We start from the raw sequence: 22,755 nt of genomic DNA on the forward strand, positions 1-22,755 counted from the left end.
TGGTACTTGGAATTGAATCCAGGAGCACTTTACCACTGAGATACATCTCTGATATTTTCTTTTTTCTTCTTCTCTTTATTTCTTTTCTTTTCTTTTCATTTTTTTTTTTTTTTGAGACAGATCTCCTTAAAGTTTCCCAGGCTGGCCTCAAACTTAAATCTTACTGCCTCAGCCTCCCCAGTCACTAGGATTGTAGGTGTGCACCTCTGTATCCAGCTATTTTTAATGTATATATAATATTCGATGATTGTTGTTGTAAATTTAATGTGTCTGCCATTCCTTTATAAATGTGTTCTCTAATGGATTTTTTCAAGAACTGGTTTTTTTTTCCACTTCAGTGTTCTGCATGATTTTAAAAAATATATCATGATTGGAATTCATTTGGGATTCTTAGATCTGAGGTTTCCATAATTTGAAAATTCTGGTAAATTTTTTCATCATAATTTCTTTGTATTTTGAATCCCCTGCCTGCTTCTCTGCATATATCCTCTGGATTTATGAAAAGATCTGCTTTAGATCTTTAAATTTTGTCTTTTTAACATCTCTTCTATGTTTTTAATTTCTTATTTTTTCTGGTTTCAATCTCCATACTTGCTTCAAATCCACCTTTTAGTTTACTAATACTTTCTGAAACTGTGTATAGTTTGCTGTTCAACCTATTCATTATCTAATTTTATTTTTAGTTTTTGTAAGTTCAATGTAGTTTCCCCCAATCCAGTCAATTATTTCTCAAACCTCTTTTTCCTCAAAGATATAAAAACACACTTTCACTGTATTCTGTGACTAATTAAAATGCCAAAATTATTTGTGAACTATGAGATTCTGTTGCCTTTATTTTCTGACTTTCATTAGAAGTATCTTTTTCTCTTATGCATTTTCCAATTTCTTTTTCTGTTAGCTCAGAGTCTTTGAAACTTTATCTTCAGGAATTGTTAAAGACAAATTGTGATGACAGTTTGCTTTAGTTTGTTGTCTATGAGCCTCTGCAGGGCAGGACCAAATTAAATCCTCAGCTTTTATAACATTATGTGCAGCAAAAATCAGGCTACCTGTGTGGTACTAAACCTGCCTGAAAGCTGGTGATGAATGACAAATTCTCAGAGAAGAATTTTTTCCCTCTCTTCAGTTAAGAAAGTCAAGTTCCCCTAATGTCTTATTTTGTATAAAGGGCTTGCTTCCTCTTCACCTAAATACTAATAACATTAATACTAATGGTGAGGTCATCTAGGATACCAGCTTTAGGAGAGGGTCTCTTATTATGTTCCCTAGCATAAAAAGGCTCTGTCTTGCCCTTGTGGCCATTAAAATAGAAGCTCAAATTCACCAAGATTTAACAAATCTACTCAGATTGAAATAAAAGAGCCCAGGCACTTATTGCCCAGTTTGGTTTTTTTTTTTTCCTCCTTTTCCATTATTATTATCACTGGTTTGGGGTCTTGGCAGATTCCTTTTTTTATTGTCATCTCAATAATATTTTTGAAAATATTCTTAAAATTTAAAAAATTATCTTTTTTCATTGTTTTTTGGTACCATGGGTTGAACCCTACAACACTTAACCACTGAGCCACATCCCCAGCCATTTTTTTTTTGTATTTAGAGATAGGGTCTCACTGAGTTGCTTAGGATCTCACTAAGTTGCTGAAGCTGACTTTTAACTTGGAATCCTCCTGCCTCAGCCTCCCAAGCTGCTGGGATTATAGGCGTGCACCAACACAACTGGCCTTTTTCTTTCTTTCTTTTTTTTTTAATGCCCAGAAGGGTCATTTACCTGTGTTTTAGAAGAATAGCTGATGGCACCTCTCTAGAGGTGAGAAAATGAAGACAAATAAATTAGGATGGTACTGTGATTGTCTAGTCATGACCCTGACTTAAGATAAAATGAAAATGAAGGCAGAAAGAAAAAACTGCTACATAGCTGATGGAACTAAAAGACAAACTGTTTTCAAGGTGGGTGAGAGTGTGGAAGGATATGAAGATCTCGTCATTTACTATGGCCTACATGTCTACTAGGAGAATGGCAGTACCATTAATTAACTGATATTGATGGATCAAGTGGAGAGTAAATAATAGAAAACTATTAAGAATTACATTAAACATAGTTTTATATTCTCTTCCTCCCCCCCCAAAAGTCAAAGGGCTTAATGTTCTCTAAGTGCTCGTTGGCTAAGGGGCTCAAGGATGTTGAATGACTTTTCTCAGCCTTCTCTTCATGACTGTAAAATGGTTGCTAAAGTTTCAGAGAGCAGGTAAGTGTTCACGATAGTAAGAAGGGAAGGAGTGATATTGCTTGTTTCATCTGCCTTACATTAGAAAAACAAAAACTACTCCCAAGGCACCCTCTCTCTTCCCCTACCCCTGTTGTACACTCCCTTTAATGTCTCACTGGCAAAAAGAAAGGATGAGAAAGTGTTTAACTTTTCAACAGTTCTATAGCAGAGGCATACAAAGGAGACTATGTTTGGAGATAAGAAACATCCTGTTGGTGAGAATTTGGTGCAACAGGAATTCTCATTCATCAGTGGTGGAAATGCAAATGGTACAGTTACTTTGGAAGAAAGTGGCAATTTCTTACATAAATTAAACATAATTTTCCCATATGACCCAGCAATTACATTCCTTGGAACTTACTCAAATGAGCTGAAAACCTTACATTCACACAAAAACCTGCACACAGTTGTTTAGAGGAGCTTTATTCAAAACTGCCAAAGATTGTAAGCAACCAAGAGGTCCTTCAGTAGATGAATGAATAAACTGTGGTACACTTAATAATGGAGTATTATTTAGCCTTAAAAAGCAATTAGATATAAAGGCTTCAAAAAACAAATGTTGAAAGGACTATAAGTATTGTGTAATTTCTGAAAGACATAAACTATGGAGAGTAAAAACATCAGTGGTTGTCAGGGAACAGAGGATTGAAAGGGATGAATAGGGAGGACACAGAGAATTTTAGGGGCAGTGAAACTTTGAGTTTCAAAGAAGAGAAAAATGATGAAGACACAGCAAAAGAGAACTAGGAATGAGTATTTGAAGAGCCAATAACATTGAAATCTGTTATCATTACATTAATTAGGATGTTGGACATGATAATGAATAATGAATAGATAATGGTTTATTTACCATCAAAGGTCACTTATAATCTAAGAAAGAATGGCTTTTAACAGAATTATATTAAAGAACTCCAATTGTAGGAGGTTAAAGATGTGTGATAAGGCAATTGGTAAAATAAAAAGAAGAAAGGTAATGTACATAAACTGTCTTATTAAGTTCAATGTCGGGCTGGTATTATAGCTCAGCAGCAGAGAGCTTGCTTTGCACATGTGAGGCACTGGGTTCAATCTTCAGCACCACATGAAAATAAATAAAGATATTATGTCCAATTTAAAAAAATCTTTAAAAAAAGTTCAATGTCTACATATTTAAGGTTAATCTAAATTTATTTCTAAACCATTAAATGACCACAAATGTGTTTTCAAGAATCCAATTTCTTTTTCAATTGTAGTTGGACACAATACCTTTATTTATTTATTTATTCATTCATTCATTTATTTATTTTTATGTGATGCTTAGGATTGAACCCAGGGCCTTACACGTGCTAGGCTAGCCCTCTACCGCTGAGCCACAACCCCGGTCCCAGGAATCCAATTTCTTAATGTCAGTGGATACAATTTATTTTAAATGAGAAAATAAATAAGGTTTTTTTTTTTTTTTGTAAAAACAAACAAACAAAAAAAACCCACCCTCAAACCTCTATATATACAAGTATTGGTATAATTCAGTTCCTCACACTGTAGGTACCTCTCTGTTTTACCTTTTATTAGGGAATTTTTTTTAAATATATAAAACTAGGAGAAAAACGTGCCATATCTAATAAATTCACTTAGTATAACTCCTTGCTACTCCAAATAGAATGTTTATAAATGACCAAGTGTATTTGTATGCTTTACCATAAAAAAATTAGGAAGAATTTTCCAGTTATTAGAATAAACAAAGACATTATTATTTGAATGACACTAGATTATTGAAAAGTATTTCCTTGTAAGTAATTATGATTATGCTGAAATCTTCAATTTGGAAAGAATGGTTGACAATTAACTTAAGATTTTTTCTTCCCCAAGCATATTCCTAGAACTCTTCCTTATTCTAATATACTCCATGTTTACATAAATGTCAAAATATACTCTATTGTCATGTGTATCTAAAAATACTAATAAAAATTTTTTTAAATTGGACAAGAACAATGTGTATGTTATCTGTCAAATAAAATTCTCCACACACACAAAGAACTGTTTTTTTTTAGAAAGTTCAGTGAGATCAGTAAACAAGTTGAATTTTTCAATTCCTACTCTATCCAAATCTACCACTATTAGTAATATTCATAACAATATTATTTATAATAAATATATTATTGGTAGACTGAAAACTTTGACATTGCTCTTAATGCTGATTTAGATATAAACTAAATATTAAATCAGTTAACAAAAATGATATATGTACATGGGTTGAAAAAGATAAGCATACAAAAAAGCAGAGTTTATTATTCAAAGCTTCTAGGATAACTTACAGATAGAGCAGTATATTTTTAAAAGCACCAAACAACAAAATTCCTGAAAGGTAAGAAAAACTTTTAAAATATGATTTAGAAAAAATCAGATACATTATAAACAATCCAATTTTCATAATAAATTTAGAGTTTCTCATGATGAAATATGGTTTAAAATGACTAAAAATAATTCAAAGTCGGTGTCACATAAGATGGACATTTTAAAAGAGCCTAAATGAATACAGAGGCTTATGAAAGACTGAGTTGATGAGAGAGTTTCCAAAAACTAATTCTTCTTCCTTTCCTTACTCTACCAAGAATTTAAGCTGGCTTTAGCTAATGGATGAGGTTATCAAGGACTAACAAAAAGCTCAAAAATCTGAAATTTTTGCATAAAAAGATGAGAAACTAGAAAATACTAATGTGGTACATTTTTCAGGAGTAAAAACGAGCTATATTTATGTATTACTTTAAGTTTTATGCTCTATAGAAACTGCTCTTGTATAGTGGTCTGGTTTTTGTTTTGAACTTGTGAGTTTCTTTTGGTGTACTTATTTTCTTCTAATTTTAATGATCTCTTAGAATTGTGCATCTATTTCTTTTCATAATTGAAGCACCATTTAATTAAATTTAACCTAAACATACAACTCAAAATACCAGAACAAAGGCCATGCAATAACTATATACTTAACAAACTAGAATTTTTAAATTGAGGTCCTGTTTTAAATGGAAACAATCATATTATATGAAATCTCTCCCCTAATGGTGATAATTTAGCATGCATTCTGGAAGCTGCCTTAAAAATAATGTTTTCCATTTTGCAGGTAACATTTAAAACATTGTAGTATTTAGTTTTCATAAAAGAGTCTACTCCTTGGAAGTAAATAAGAACAATCATAGCAATCTATAATTCTCTCTTTTCTCACTTATCTTTCTGGTCTAACTAAAAATTCAATCAGAGATAAGAGAAAATACGTGTACTAAAAAACAAAGTTATTATAAGCTTAGCACTAAGAATTTCAAAATGAAGTTAAACATATTTTGTAGAAAAATCTGACTTCTACTAAACCTCCCACTTTATTGACAGACTAAAAAATACTTTTCTCAATTTTGTTAGTGAGATTCTTAATTCTGGCCTAGTGTATGACCCTGTTAATACCATGGTATTTGCAATCTGCACCAAAAAGTGAATTTGAAAGAACAATATAATCCTCTTGGTAGCAAATCTTTTCTTACTATACAATAAAACAATGATAAATCTTTTGTTTTCCATGGATTTTCTTTAACCTGTTCCTGAGAATGCAAGCACCTTGAGGGTAGAGGCCATTATTGTGTCACATGCATTATAATAGGAATCCAGGGAAAAACAAAAAGATAGAATAGAAAGTCACAAGCATCTGAAGAAAAAAATGTAATTACCAGAATCAAAACAACGTGCTTTTTCACAATTACTGAATCTATACGACAATGACAATTTATCATATAATATATTCCTCACTTGTTTCAGGTTCTAGTTGAATATATTAGCTCTTTATTTTTTTAAATATTATGTTTTAGTTATAGTTAAAAACAATACCTTTATTTTATTTTTATGTGGTGCTGAGGATTGAACCCAGCACCCCGTATATGCTAGGAGAGCACTCTACTGCTGAGCCACAAAGCCAGCCCAACTCTTTCTTTTTTGTTGTAACACTCTAAGTACTCTTTCAGTTCCCAAACTCACTCCACATATGCTTCAGGAGTGTCAATTCTGTGGGATACTCCTGTGACAACTCATTTTAAAAATTATTATAATTTTTAATAGAAAGGGCCCAAGATTTAATTTTTCCTCTCAGTGAAGTTACTTTTTTTAATTAACTATAAAAGGTAATAATATAAAAAAACTGAAGAAAAAAAAGAATAAATAGGTACTAAAAGTTATTAATACACTACTCAAAATTCAGAAAATATGTTGTTTTCACGTACACATACATGAAATAAAATAATACCATAACAGAAGGGTGCTGTATCTGTGTTTAAAGAAGGGGTTGTTGGCAAACACCACAGCTCACTTCTGCTGAAATGTACACAACTGATATATGCAGCACAGAAAGCTGGCACCAAAGGCTTACAACCTTAATTTGCCTGCAAGAAGGAACGGAGATTTACCTTCAGAGCACGTTCTTGATTGTTTTCAGCAGTCAGATGTCTCATGTTGTTTGCTGAAGTCTGGTTCTGCTCTTTCAGATGATGAAGCTCCTGCTCTAGCCGTTTGCACTGCCACAGGGGAAGAATCCCATTAAGTAAAGGAGTTATAGCATTTTTTTTCACCAAGCCATATGAATTAATGTAAATAATACCACTGTATTCTCTAAAAGACAAGGTTTTGTTTTGTAACAAGAATGGTAAGTAAAAGTAATACTGAATACAAACAAAATAACATTACATATAGTACTCTGGTAATTAAATCACAATTTTCAGTTAGCCTTCTTATTCTAAATATTATGACATAAATCACAAAATACTTATTTTTAAAAAATAATTAAGGTCAAACTATATTCAAAATTATTTTCTTCATTAATTGTTCTGATTTTATAATGTGCTGGTTGTATAGAAGTATGCTTCTAAGATTCTCATTAGATTCAAAATACACCACAATATTATATTCTATGACTGATTTTTATTAATGTTTTAAAATAAAAATAATCCATAAAATATACATTAAGAGATATTTCATGTTGCAGAGAAACAATCCTGTCTTAAATAGCCAAAATAAAAACCAGCAAACCTATGCTATACTTGAGATTAAAATACCCCCCCCCGCCAAAAAAAAGAGATTTTTCAGATTTTTAAAGAAATCTAAACCATTTCACACAAAGTCATACAGGTTATAAACTGATAGATTGCCAATCAGGACAGTATAAAGACATTTAGAAGATTGGTTAAAGGAATAAACTACTAAACCAAAGTTTTAGAAAAAAGTTAAAAATCACTCCTTATTTTATTTTCAATTAGGATATTTAAGTACCAAGAACACATATTGATTCAAGATCTGAACAAAGTTCTTTCCAGATTATTTGACAATGAATAAAAAAATTAGTTTCATAATACAATCAAATTGGTGTTTCTTACTATCCTAATATTGATTTCTTCTGCCTCTGACCTCTATAATACTAAGCAGTCTGTACTGATGTTTCCTAACTTTGAGCAATATATAAAGCTTTTAAATGAAAAAGTCTAACCAGACTCCTGATACTGACTTAGATTACATGACACTTGTATACAAATATAACAGTGAGTATACACATCTCATGCATACAAAATAAAGTATAAAGCACAAACACCTTTATAAAGGAAATAAAGTAACCACAATATCAAGACATTTCAAATTAATATTAATTTAATTTAGCAGATAGTTTTGTTGAAGCTAAAAAATCTACAAATATAGTACTGACTGATTCAGTAGTATATCCTTTTACATTACCATGTTCAGTTCCATCATGTGCTAAATGAAAACTTAACTGACCACATTTAAAAAAAATTACTGTGAAAGTTTTGTGACATGTATCACTTAGCTTTTATTTGAATTTACAACATGTAACAGATTTACATTCAATCTAACACCTGTCCTTTTTAGCCTATAGCATGTAGTGTTGGTTATGTCGTGAAGACAAAACTCGTGAGCCATGAAAATGAATAAGGCACAGTAGTATCATAGTTCAGTAGATATCTTCTGTATCAGAATTATCCTCTATATTTTCAATAAATTTTAACACCAAATTATTAAGTATTATAATGGAATGACTAAATATAACCCATGACAGCTCAAAGGAAAAATGGATAATTTTGATAATGGAAGAAGTATGTTTCATGAAGCTGATGACAGTTGAGTTGGGTGTGTTTGGGATACATGATTTTCTAAGCTAAAGCTGGAAAAAGAAAGAATATAAAAGAAAAGGAATGAAGGTGAAAACATCAGGGGTATATATCAAAAAAGTAAGGGAGCATGGCAAGTTATCTGACCACCTATTTTTATTTCAAGTAAATGTGGAATAACCTCAAAAGAAAGTTTTTCCCCCATCTACATAATGCAAAAATTAAAAAAAATCATTCATTTTGCTCAAAAAATAAAAGTTGAACTTATTTTCTTTTGTTTAAATTTAAACATTGATTTGAGACTCAAATTATGTGAACCAAATAGCTTTGAAGAGCGCACAAAATATAAAAATGTTCTTGTCAAATACATTCTTGAGATTTGTATTTATATAAATTTATATTTAACCATATTAAGGTTTATTTAGATTTATTTAATCCTATATGATTTATTCATTTACTTTTACACTAAAAAAATCTAATACCCTCCCTACAATCATATACTCATGTATAATTTCTTCCAGTTTGCTTTTTTCTATAATCTTTAATTTTGAAACTTATGTATTTTGATGCAGAACATGTAACTCTTTATTCACTAGTAATTATTATATTGTAGTCATTTTATAATTTTATATAATATTTAAAAAGTAGACAATAGAAGAGAAATAGTTTCTTCTCTATTCAAAATCTACCCTTTATATCTGAAGTTTACTTAATATCCCACCAGTATGATCTTTATACATGTTTTAATTGTTTAAAAATTTGTCATTTCACATATAAAGAGGGAAGGTAATAATAGAATGGAAATTGTTATACCTATCATCAAATCTAACAAATGTAAATAAATCTTTCACAATTCCTTCGGATTTGTGAAATCAACATGAGGGTTGAGGATGTAACGCAGTGACAGAGCACTTGCCTAATATGCATGAGGCCCTGGGTTCTATCCACAGTATCAAAAAAAGAAAAGAGAGAAAGAGATATAACACACTATAAAACATATGTCTCCCCTTGAATCTTGCTCTTCTTTTCTCCCTCAAGAAACACCTACTATTCAGTGCATTTTTATTCAGCCAATATTTATTAAGCAATTATTCCATGCCAGGCAGTTTCAGATTATGGGATTATGGAGGATACAGCATTCAACAAAGTTGATAAAAATTTCTGTCCTCATGAAGCCCATCTTCTAGTTGGGAAAAAAGAGACAATAAATAAATAAATGAAATATATAGTACGATAAAGATAAAAATGTTACAGACAAAGCCAGAACAGAGAGTAGGAAGTGTCTAAAGAGTTGGTAAGGAAATGCTTAACAATTTAAAATAATAAAGACATAATGAAGAAAAAGATAAGTGAATGAAGACCCTAAGATGATAAAACAATAAATCTTGCTTATCTTTGGAAGGAGTAACTGAAGAAGAAGGCACAGTAAGTGTAAAGACCCCAAGATAGAAGCGTGTTTAAATAGCAGTAGGGAGAATCCTGTTGCAGGAATGATATAATGAGCACTAGATGAGATATGAAGTATGAGTGAAATGGAAAGTTTCTAGAAGATTTCTCTTACATTAATATATGTTCACGCGTCCTGCTAAGTTAAGAACAGACTCTAAGAAGGCCAGGGCAAGAAGCAGGAAGTCTAGTTGGCAGATTATTGGATAGCTCAGGAGAGAAATAAGGTGACTAGGTTGGTGGTAATATGCATATGGCAAAATAAAGATTATTTAATTTGTTTTAAAAATATTTCATTTCAGATTGCTGTGGTTGACTTTTTTTCTTCTTGGGATATACTTTTCAGTTTTGTTATCAATGGTGAACTTGACTTGTAAAAACTGAGTTTTCTTATTTAATTCTCTAGAACACTTTATATAATAGTCTACTCCTAGAAGAATTAGTAGATATCTCTTAACAAACCATCTGAGTTTTCCCCTGGGGTTCAACTTTTCTGAGACATAGTTATAGAAGTTCTTTTTAGTGAGATAGTCTCGGCCTGAACACGTGATTATTTTGTTTTTATACTCTTCACTGGAAAGAAGTATAATATATGTTAGTTCTTCAGCACTTTGAAGATATTATGCAACTGTGGGCATCTATTGTTGCTAATTCGAAGTCACTATTAGTATAATAACAATTCTTTTGTAGGTTGATCTGGTTTTTCTCAATGGTTGCTTTAACAATTTCTCAATGGTTGTTTTAATAATTTCTGTGATCCTCCTGCCTCAGCCTTTTGAGTTGCTGGAATTACAGGCATGCACCATTATGCCTTGCCTTTTCTTATTTTTAAAATTTTAATTACTATAACTTTCATTTGTAGATGTTTTCTTACATTCTTTTCCAATTCTACCTATCATTTTTCATGACATTCCTTTTACATGGCTATTAAATTATTTCTGTTTAAATACAGATTTTATACTCTTTCATGTTTTTCTATGACCTCAAATATTGATGACCATATAGTTTCAATTATCCTTTGTGATGGATTGTTTTTTTTTTAATGTGGTGTGTAAGATTTTTACTGTGCCCATCTTTATCAGTAATGAATTTTTTTATATTACCTTGTATGTGGAAGACTTGCCAGGTTGGTTTTGCAATTGTTTCTCTTGGGGGAACAAAAGTTTAGTCCTTGAGGTAATATTTGTATGTTAATGTCCCAGTTTGTGGATTTTCTTTATGGCAGGTAATTCCAGGTCTATATATAGTTTTGGTCAGAGATAAGCTGTTCTGTTGTTTCTTTAAACTTTTCTAGATTCCCTTTCACTGAAGAGGCACAGTCTTTCTAGGTCTGGGTATATGCTAGGACTTCCACTCAGTCCCTATCTCAAGTGGCCATATCAGAAGTCCTTTAATGGTCAATAAAATCCAAGTTCTAGTACCTGGGATGTATGTCTAGTCATATATCTCTAGTTAACTACTATGCTTGTAGCTAATTAGGTTTCTTCTTAATATTTAACTTTCACAGTCATTCTGTTTTTTTACTGTTTCTGAAAAAAGGGTATCTGTGTATACTTGGTGAGGGTTAGTCTCATACCAATTTTTTTCATATAAAACTGTGACCAAATAGGTAAGAATAATATTAGTACAATAAAGCTGTTTTTGCATTGTGATTTTTATCTATATTGCATTTTTTGGCTTAGTTTCTATGGCCAATCAATATAAAAGGGACAGAAGATAAGGACTAGGGGCCACCCAAAGTGGTAAGTGAACCAAAGGGCTATACCAATGATGTGAGTTTCCCTACCTTAATGTCTGAAAGTAATTAAGTCAAATGTTAAGGAAGATTTGTTCCTAAATCAATTTACATATTAAACAATTTTCCTATGGTTTTAAACATTTTTTTCTTTTGAACTGCCTCAACTAAAAAAGACAAATGTCTTTCCTGTACATATTCTGCCCAATATCAACTTCTTAAAAGTTCTAATGCAAAAATTAAGACATAGATATTCTTTTATTTTTCATACCAAAACTTTTAATCTCTCAAATTGAAATAGTATTTTAGTATTCTTGAGAACTGGTATCCTCACCATAGGAAGTCAAAAGAAACTGATTTAACATACAATAAATAAAAACTCTTTAGTTCAGAATTTAAAGTACCAGCATAGAGACACACAAGTTTTTTTCTTTTAAAAATGTGTACTATGTGTATTTTCTAGTTCAGACCATGGAAAGAGGATAGAAACAAGAGAAAACCCAGTAGTAATGAGGACAACTGACACCTGGACTTAAGTTACTCAAGAACCAATTCCTGCTAAAAATAAAGGGTCCTATTGATATATAGCTGATTCCAGATCTTGGCCAAGAATGTGCGTGCTGATTAGAAATCTCCAATCATAGCAGACAACAACAAATTATCAGATTCAAAAAGGACTCAGGAGTGAACTTGAAAATTCTCTGCACTGGCTAAAGAAAAGACAATTTGAGTATCAATTAAAATAGTAACTACACTGCACTGAAAAATATTAACTACGTTTACATTATTGATTTCATAATGAGAATAAAGTGTCACTGCTATAAATAACTAGTAAACCAAGCACTTATGTATTCTTTCTTATATAAAATTTACCACTGTAAAATCAAAAGAGTAGATAATAAGATAACTCTCATGGAAGCATTCTAGCTAACAAAGAAAATAGAAATGTTACAATATCACAATTTTGAAATTATTAAGATATTAATAAGGCACTATGGTTTATTAACAATGTAGAAAAAAGCCAATCCACTCACTGTGTGTCTCCAGATGAAAGGAAAAAAATTCACCTATAATGTGTTAAGAATGAACCTAAATATGATCAACTTTTAGCCCAAACTGTCATATTCAAAGAGGAGAACAGAGTGGAACTTGTTAAATGACACTACAAAAACTCAGTGAAAAAACTGCAAAACTGAAGAAAATGGAAAGCTCAAGGGGAATCCACTATAAATAAAGAGTATTAAAAGGCATTTCAGGGGCTAGGGCTGGGGCTCAGTGATATAGTGCTTGCCTGGCATGCATGAGGTCTGATCCTCAGCACCACATAAAAATAAAATAAAGGTATTTTGTCCACCTACAATAAAAAATACATATTTTTTTAAAAAAGGGAATTCAATCATTAGCAATGTGTAATTTTTAGATACAGCTTTATAAGAAAGAGGTAAAATTAAGATATTTATGAAGCTACTGAAATTTGAAAATTAAACTGAATGTTTCCCAATATTAAATTATTATTATATTTTTGGATGTGATGATACTGTGGTTATGTTTTAAACAAGAGTTTACATACTTTTTTCTCTATAAAATTATAGAGAAAAAGGATATTATATATGGGATTTCTTTTAAAATAATAAGAGAAATATACTTTTATTTTTATTTTTTAAATTTTTTTTAGTTGTAGTTGGACACAATACCTTTATTTTATTAATATTTATGTGGTGTTGAGGATTGAACCCAGCGTCTTGCATGTGCTAGGCGAGCGCTCAACCGCTGAGCCAAAATAAAGAATATCTATATTCTTATACTTAAAATTACAGTTAAAAATAATAATAATTGTAGCAGGATGAAAATACCACAGGATTCATGATACTAACTCTTTAAGCACACTGGTTAAAAAAAGATTAAAATTTGCCAATACAACAAATAAAAATTAATTCTACAATGCAAGTAAACTAAACATATAAACACAATTCATGGTGACATTTTACAAAATTAATTCATCTAGTATTTATTAGAAGATCTGTAATTTCCTTTCATTGATCATTGAGAATTCTAAAGAACTCTATCAAGCAGACGACACATCATTGTGATTTCGTATTACTTTATGCTTTCTTTATCTTCTAAAAGATAAACATGCCTTCAGTTCCTAACCAAAAGTTCCAAGATAGTTGCAAAGTTTTTAACAGCTGCTGTTTCTCCTTCCCTACAACCTGCTTTTGGTCATATATCATCTTAATCACATTATTATCAAACATCTTCCCACTTGGATGCTATACAGTTCTGTCCTTTGCAGAGAAACATAACATTAGACTCTTCCAAAACAGATAGTAAACTTTGGTGTCAGTGTGAATCATGTAGTTTGAACTGCAGATGTTTGGGTCACTTAGGATTGTATAAATAGGCTTTTATTCCTTTTCATGTAGAAGAATAATTTAAAACAATTTCATTTTATATTTTAAAATAATAATTTCAATGACTTTCCTAGTATTAAAATTACTAAAATAGTTTTTAAATTTGAAAAGATAACTGTTTTCTTCAAACCCTGGCAAAATATCGACAACGTGGATTAGATGAGTACTTATATAATGGCAAGAAGTTTAGAAATAACAAAGATTAGAAAAAGAAAAGCAATGTGAATCTCTTGACACCACATATGCAGCAGGTTTTATGTATGTATATTTGTACATATACTTTACATATAACCTAATTAAATTACTCAATAAATATTCATTGAGCATCCAGTAGGCAATGTACCAGTCCCCATCAGGCAATATCCCAGGTAAGGACGTGTTTGTATGTGTTTCTACACATCTATCTACCTAAAAATATGTGTATACATATATGTATTTATAATTACACATATTTCAAACTACATATAAATATTCCTAAAGTATCACATGAAAGTAAATAACTAGGGATTTGATAATAATTTTTATATTCAGATTTTAGACTATTATTCAGGAAAGAATAAAGAAACACCTTAAATTGTAAAGTAAAAGAATTAGTAAAAAGGAAAATCATTAAAGAAGGTACCAGGATGTAAAAAAGCATTTATTTAGTATGCTATGCTATTAAAATATCATATCATAATACTATTTGAATTTATTATAACACTAGTTATAGTTTCAAAAAGTCATTCTTTTAAAAAAAATGTGATTTGCCATCTATTTCCAAAATAAAACTTAAATTCATTTTTATAATAGTCAATTAAACTCCCAATGAGTATTTTTAGTATATGTCAGGCCCTGTTCCAAGCATTTTACTTGTATTTAATCAGTTAATTTTCATACAGACTCTATGAGTTAGATACTATTATCCCAGTTTGGATAATGAGTGGAAGCAAAGAGTAATAAATCACTTCTTCAAACATATACAAATAGTACATATAACTAAAATGCAAGCCTTATAATTCAGTTTATCAAGAAAATTTGTAGTGTATACAGGTATGTGCAATAGAAAAGGAATGCAAATGGCTATAAATGCAGAAAAGGTTAATGGTAATATTTTAAAACTAGAAATTTGGGCAATAGATAAAATTTTTCAAGTAGCATTTACATCTGTTTCAAGAAAATAAATACTCAACATATAGAATGAATGGGACAAGCTAGTACATAGAATTATAATGCTTTTAATTCAGTTCACTCATACTCAAAAAGTTTATGCTAAATTAATGAAATCCACCTAAGCAAATATATCTTACCTTTTAATTACATATTATAAGGTTAGCAAATCAAAATGCCCTTTTTAGGGATATAAAACAAAACAATGGCTATTCTTTTGTTACTGTTGAAAGTGCTTTCTTTTAAATACAGTTCTTATAAAAGCTACATATATGTATATGTATGTATACATACACACACATTTATACTTGCATGTTAATACTGCAATATATCTACACAATATGCATGCTTATATAAACACACATACTCATTGAAGAAAACTGACATTATATTTTAACACGTTAACACCAAACATACTTATTTTTTCTTTGTATAAACAGTAGAGATCAGTGAGTCTATTCACTGCTAATAGCCAGCAAAATACCTGAAATAGGATATATTAAATATGTACTTGTTGCTTTACTGTATTGCCTGTTTATGAATGGCATTTCCCAAACAACCCTGATAAATTTGAAAATCACCAGAGTTCCCTAAATTTATCCTAAAATGAGACTGCATCCCATTCCTGCAGCATGCTTTCTCCTCTACCCCAACCATCAGACCTTTGGTTCAGTCTCTAAATTTTTCATCACTGGCAAGGGTCATGTCCCCCAGTTTCAAGATCTTCCAAATTCTCTTCTATTCTAGTAGTTCCCAGTGCTGGCTGCCAAACAAAACAACCAGGAGGATTGAAAAAAAAAAAAAATCTGTGTATGTGTGTGTTTATGTGTGTGTGTGTGTGTATGTGTGTGTGTGTGTGTGTATTTTAAATGGAGGTTTTCAGGCTGCACTTCAGGGCTAATAAAAATTTCAGACAACCCTTTCTAAAAATGCAGCTCTGGTTGATTCATACTAATTCCCACTCACACTAATGTAATATACTTTACTAATTCCTACAGTGCTTATAGAATTGAAATTATAATTAATTGCAAAATTAATTACAAATTAATAAGATTAATCTTGACAATTTCACATATGCATTTAATGTATTTTGGTTGTAACCACCCTTCATTTTCCTTTTACCTGTCCAGCATTAAAAAGGAAGGAAATTCTGATATATGTTAAAATATGAATCAATATTAAGGACATTATGTTAAATAAAGTAAGCCAGTCATAAAATGGCAAATACAATATGATTTCACTTATATAAGGTACCTAGATTAGTCAAATGCATACAAAAATAAAGTAATATGGTTATCAAAAACTGGGGAAAGAAGGAAGAGTTACTGTTAATTGACTACAGAGTTTCAATCTTACAACATGAAAACTGTTGTGAAGATGGATACTGGTGATGACTGCATAACAATGTGCATGTACTTCACACTACTAAACTGTACACTTCAAATTAGTTAAGTTGGCAAATTTTATTACAAAGTAAAAATATTAATAATACAAAAAATGAAAGCCATGATATATCACTTCATTTGCACTAATGGCTATAAAATAACAGTAATAGGCACTGGGAAGAATGTAGGGAAATTGTACCACTCACACATTGTTGCTGAAAATGTACAATGGGGTAGCCCTTTGAAAAATAGTTTGGTAGTTTACTAAAATGTTAAATATGAAGATACCATTCTATTGCAGCAATTCCACTGCCAGGTATAAACCTAAAAGGAATAAAAATATTTTCCAACAAAACATACACATGAATGCTTTTAGCAACATTATTCATAATAGTCAACAGTGAAAACTACTCAAATATCCATAATCTTATAAATGGATAAACAAAATTAGGTATGTCCATACAAGTATTAACCAGTAATTGTAAAAGCATTAAAACAGCTATCAAAGTATTAATACAAGCTACCACATGGATAAACTTCGAACATAATATGAAGCAGCCAGTCACAAAAGACCACATACTGTAGCACTCCATTTATATAAAATCCAGAAAAGACAAATCTATGGAGAGAGCTTAGTGATTGTGTAAGGATGTTGGAGGGATATTTGGAAAGAAGTTGTGTATGCATAAGCAACAATCCTATTTTTTTGAGTTAAAAAATGAGAATAGGGCTGGGGATGTAACTCAAGTGGTAGCGTGCTCGCCTGGCATGCTTGCAGCCCAGGTTTGATCCTCAGAACCACATACAAACAAAGATGTTGTGTCCACCGAAAACTAAAAAATAAATCTTAAAAATTCTCTCTCTCTCCTCCAAAAAATCAGAATAAACCTTCCAATTTCAATTTTTTCAAAATTGTTTGAATTTACTGGGTTTTTAATTTTTTTAAAACATAAAATTTGGTTATCAAGTTATTTTTTAAATTTAAAAAGTCTTATAACCTGGGAAAATCATAAATTCTTTAAGAAAACACAGTTTGTCAAAATTTACAAGAAATAGAAAGTAAGAACTAGTGTTTTTCAGAAAGTCTGGCCATTTCATCCGAGTTACCAAATGTATTAACATGAAGTTTTTATTCATCATCTTTTCTCTTTCTACTTACATTGATCCTTGAATTATTTCAAAGGGAAATGTTTTATTTTCAAATATTTATGAATATCCTAAATATCTTAACCTTATTCTTTATTTAGTTCCTTTGTGGATAAAAAATATACTCCTAAGATTTCAATATTTTCAAGTTTATTGTAACTTATTTTAAAGTTCAGAATATAGTCTAGCTTTTTGATTGTTCCATGTTAATAGGATAAGAAAAGTATATTCTACAGTTGTTGGCTATTTGATAAATTTTAATTAGATCAAGGTGATTAAAAAGTGAAGCCTTAGTAGGGCACAGTGGTGCTCACCTGTAATAATCCTGGCAATTTGGGAAGCTGAGGAAGGAGGATCACAAGTTGGAAACAAATCTGAGCAATTAAGCAAAGTTCTATCTTAAAAAAATAAAAAGGACAGGGATGTAGCTCAGTAGTAGAGCACTTGCCTAGCAAAGTCCCAAGTTCAGTTTTCCATAAAACACACATATTCTCATAAAAGAAAAAAGAATATTTAAGCTTTTTAAAATAAAATTTGTCTAAATCTATCAATTTTAGAGAGAATACTATTGATCTCTCCAACTATGATTGCTCAATAGTGTATTTCTTCCTTTACCTCTGTTTCTATTGTGGAGAATATAATATATATTATAGTATATAAAACATTATATAAATATAATAATATATAAGCATATATTAAATATATATATTTAGGATTGCTATGTATTTGTGATGCAGTGTCCCTCTTATAAAAATAAAATATTTAATTTTATTTAGGTTAAATAAATAATGGAAATGCAGAAAGAATGGTTGAATTGCAAACAAGTCTTCATCACAAGAAATGTTATTTCTTTTATATTGATGCACATCATTATATAGAATAGTGGGTTTCACTGTAGAAGATTCATAACATACTTTCATACTTCAGTCCTTAGTTACTCCCCTTGCCCTCTCCCTCTCACCCCTCCCCAGATTCCCTTGCTCTACCCTAGTACTCTTTGCTGTTTTCATGAGATCCTTTTATTTTTTCCTTTTTTCTCTCTAGCTTCTACATATGAAAGAAAATATTTGATCCTTGACATTAACTCTGAGTGTGGCTTATTTCACTTGATTCTCTTCATTTCCACCCATTTTCCTGCAAATGCATCATTTGGTCTTTCTTTATGGCTGAATAACACTTCATTGTATACATATGTCACATTTTCTTTATCTATTCATCTGCTGATGGACACTTAGGCTAGTTCCATAACTTGTCTACTGTGAATCATCCTGGTATAAATTATATGGGTATGCACGTATCTCTATAGTATGGTGACTTTAGTTCTTTTGGATGGATACCAAGGAGTGGGATAGCTGCATCATACCGTGGTTCCATTCCTTTGTCTTTTGAGGACCCTCTATACTTATTTCCACAGTGGCTATATAAATTTATATTTCTATCAACAGTGTATGAGTTCATTTTTTCCCCTGCATCTTCCCCAGCATCTTTTATCTGTATTCTTGATGAAATCTCCATGTTGTTTTCACTTTCATTTCTCTATTAGCTAGAAATGTTAACATTTTTTAATACAGTTGTTGGTCATTTATATTTTTTCTTTTGAGAAATGTCTGTTTAATTCATTTGCCCATTAATTGAATAGGTTATTTATGTTTTGTTTTTGTGTGTTGAGTTTTTTTAAGTTCTTTATATTTATCTTGGTAATACTTCTTGCTTTTAAGCTCTTTGTGTATGATATTAATATAGTCATAGCATAGTATGTGTAGTACTAAAGTTGAAACCATGGGTATATTATACTGCACTATACCCTAGACCTTTTTATTTTTATTTTTTTATGTTTGAGATAGGGTCTCCCTAAGTTGCCTAGGCTAGCCTTGAACTTGTGATCCTCCTCCCTCAGTCTACCAAGCAGCTGGGATTACAGGCATGTGCCACTTTATCCGACCAGTTATAGCACTTTTCTGAAGTTCCTAGAATTACATATGTTGTTTTTGTTCTTTTACTTTCAATTTATGTGTCTTACTGTTTCAAATGTTTCTTATACACAGTATAAAAATGAGTTCTAACATTTTGCCATCTTTAATATGTCAAAGTATCTAACTTTGAGTAATTAGTTCACTTTCATTAATGAAATAATTTATATGGTTGAGTTTAGGGCTATCATGTTGTTAATGATGGTCCCATCTTCTGCTGTACTTTTCTTCCTCCTGTTCTACTTTATTTTGGGTTAACTAAATACCATTTTTGTATTCTATTTTAACTCTTGTATACTGCTTTTTCATTTTGTATTTGTGTATGTGCCCACACACACACATTCCAGGAATTAAATTATGCATCCTGAATGTACTATATATTTAAATTATAATTACACATCCTCAACAGTCTTAATTTTTTACTGCTTCATTTAAATGTACAAATCAAATATAAAAACACTCCCACAGTAAAATTCCATTTTCTTTTGCTTTTGTTTTCATATATTTTATACCAAATTTACCTTAATCAATCTGTGGTATTTCTAAGAAATTTAAAAAGAGCTCCTCTAGGTGCCAATTTCTTACTTTCCAGGCTCTTGATTAAACTTTCTATTTGGTGCCACTTTTCTTTAGTTTGAAGAATTCACTTTAGCATTGTATTATATGGGCACATCTACTGGAATTCAATTTGCTCAGCTTTCCTTTATCTGAAAATTTCCTTATTTTATCTTCATTTTGGAACGATATTCTTACACACACACACACACAAACTGAGTTGATAGAATTTTGTTCTTTCTACTCCTTTAAAGATTTTAGCCATTGTCTTCTCACTTCCATTATTTGGCCATTGTCTTTTCACTTCATCACTTCCACTGTCTTCTCACTTCCATTATAATGAGAATTCAGTCCCCATTCACAAAATGTTCCTGTATTTTCTCTCTCCTCAACTTTTTGTTTGCTTTCAAGACTTTCTCTTTTATTTGGTTTTCATTAATTTGACTCTGGTGAAATTTGTTTGCATTGATTTTTCCTGGGTTTGTTGAGTTTTTATATTAGCCAAATTTGAGCTTTCAGCCACTGTATTTTCCATTATTCTATTCTTTTTTTCTGTCTTCTTCAAAGACTCTATTTGCAGTGAACTCCAGGGAGTCTAGGTGTTGATCAACTTGATAGTATCTTACAAATCACTGGTGTGTTCTATTTTTTCACTTATATTTTCTTTCTCCTTTTTGCTCAGGATGGATAATGTTTACTGACTGGTCTTCAAGTTCACTTTTTATTTTGTAGTCTTACACACTGCTAGGCTTATTCGGTAAATTTTACATATACACAAACTGCATTTGTGCTTTTGTAATTTCTACTATGTCCCTTTCTGGAGTTTTAGTTTTCCTTACTAATATTCCCCATCAGCTCATTCATTATGATCATCTTTTCTTTAAAACCTTAAAGAAAATTAAAATGACTACTTGAAAGTACATTTCTGAAAATTATCATTTTCAGAATGATAATGAGGTATTCAAAATTTGCTTCTATTTATTGCATTTTCTCTAACTGTAGGTCATATTCTTCTGTTTCACATGTCTAATATTCAAGAATTTAAATATATATTAGGCATTGTGGATAATATATCATAAATTACCTAAAATATATTGTTTTCTCTTAAAGAGTATATACTTTTCTTTTGGCAGACAATTATTGTTGGATTCTTTTTGGTGTGTCATACTTAAATTTTATACTTTATTAGGGCAGGTATATTCCAGTTTAGAATTTAATTCTAGGACCTGGCCCTTACTCTAGAGCCACCCTGTTTGAAATGGTAGCCATTATTCACATGTGGCTATTAAAATTTAACTGTATGTTAATTTAAATTAAATTTAAAAACCAATTATTCTTTTCCACTAGCCACATTTCAAATACTCAAAATTAATTAATCAACTGAATGTTCATAGTGCTCAGTGAAGTCTATTTACTCTGCTTAGACACCATAACTACAATTTCTCCATTTAACACTCAGCACTGAAGCAGTGCTTCTAAATCACATGCATCTTAATCTGTGTATGAAAAGTATAACCTGTGATCAAGCACAGAAGGTGAATTACTACACAGATATCTGGTTCTTATCCAATCTCCCCAAACATATACAATTTCTGCTCATTGAGTACCATGTCTTACAAATTTCAACTGTTTCAAATACTCAGACTTAAAATTTTTTTCTATAGTGCAGCATGACCAAAGCTCTGTCTCCTGGCTGACTCAGCAAGAGGATCTACGAGCATAATACCAGGGAAGTCATGAGCTAATCTCTGTGTATTCCTTTGTAGTCTGCTTTTTATTCTTCCCATGTTTATAGTTAGAGATATGACAATATTGGTACTAGTTACTCTGCCATATCAAGAAGTTTCTATTGTTTTTCAAGGGACCCAAAACAATTTTTCCCACAAAGAAACAGTTCTTTTGTAGTTCAGAAACTGATTAGTTATGATATGTTTTCATTTACTTAATACTGACTGAATACTCAGTTAAAAAAAATTTCCATTCCAATTTCCTACAACTTTCAATGTGGCATTCCTGCTATCTATAAAGTTAGTAATTTTACTAAACAGTAAACAGGAAATAGAATTATACACACAGATTCCTATATATTTCCTTAGCAGTCAAATTATTACCCAGGGTTTGCCACAATAGGTAAATTGATCATAGTCATTATTGATAAATTAGTAATGGTCTTTACTTAACTAGAAAACACAAAACAGGTTAGAAGCTAAGAAAGTTGAAAGCTATGAAAACACCTCTTTGGATTTTAAGTATGACACATTTAGAAATAATTCCTAATATTTGAACTAGTAATAATGGAAGGAATTAAATGAGATAAAAAAATTCAGTGGATCTGACATGTATATACCCCATTTAATCCTTTAAATGCAACTAACACTTCTCCGTATACATAAGCCATTTCAAACTAAATTATTACTTGTATGTTCAATTTATGCCTCTCTGATCTCTCCTTCCCAGCATCCTAATTTTCTGACTGTGTATTCTAACTGATTCCTGTATTCAGGTGGTTAAAAAAAGAGAAAAGGTAAGATGGTAAGTTTGAGAAAGTAATCTAAATAGGTTG

At 30.8% G+C, this 22,755-nt stretch overlaps 1 protein-coding gene and 1 long non-coding RNA gene across 20 annotated transcripts in view; one reads left to right on the top strand and one right to left on the bottom strand.

Moving 5' to 3' along the window:
* Mipol1 (mirror-image polydactyly 1) overlaps nt 1-22,755 on the bottom strand; it is a 328,689-nt gene that overhangs the window by 167,120 nt on the left and 138,814 nt on the right. For 18 of the 19 annotated variants that reach the window (XM_040276488.2, XM_040276497.2, XM_040276493.2 and 15 more), the window contains one exon: nt 6,689-6,796. The exons of the other annotated variant lie outside the window; for it this stretch is intronic. In XM_040276488.2, the coding sequence (XP_040132422.1) occupies nt 6,689-6,796 (108 nt within the window). The remainder of the gene's footprint in view (nt 1-6,688; nt 6,797-22,755) is intronic. 19 annotated transcript variants of the gene reach the window in all.
* The window catches only part of LOC144377839 (uncharacterized), a 138,274-nt gene that overhangs the window by 44,840 nt on the left and 70,679 nt on the right, over nt 1-22,755 (top strand). The gene's annotated exons all lie outside the window — the stretch shown is intronic.

This window comes from Ictidomys tridecemlineatus, chromosome 5, assembly GCF_052094955.1.
Source record: "Ictidomys tridecemlineatus isolate mIctTri1 chromosome 5, mIctTri1.hap1, whole genome shotgun sequence".
Lineage (NCBI taxonomy): Eukaryota > Metazoa > Chordata > Mammalia > Rodentia > Sciuridae > Ictidomys > Ictidomys tridecemlineatus.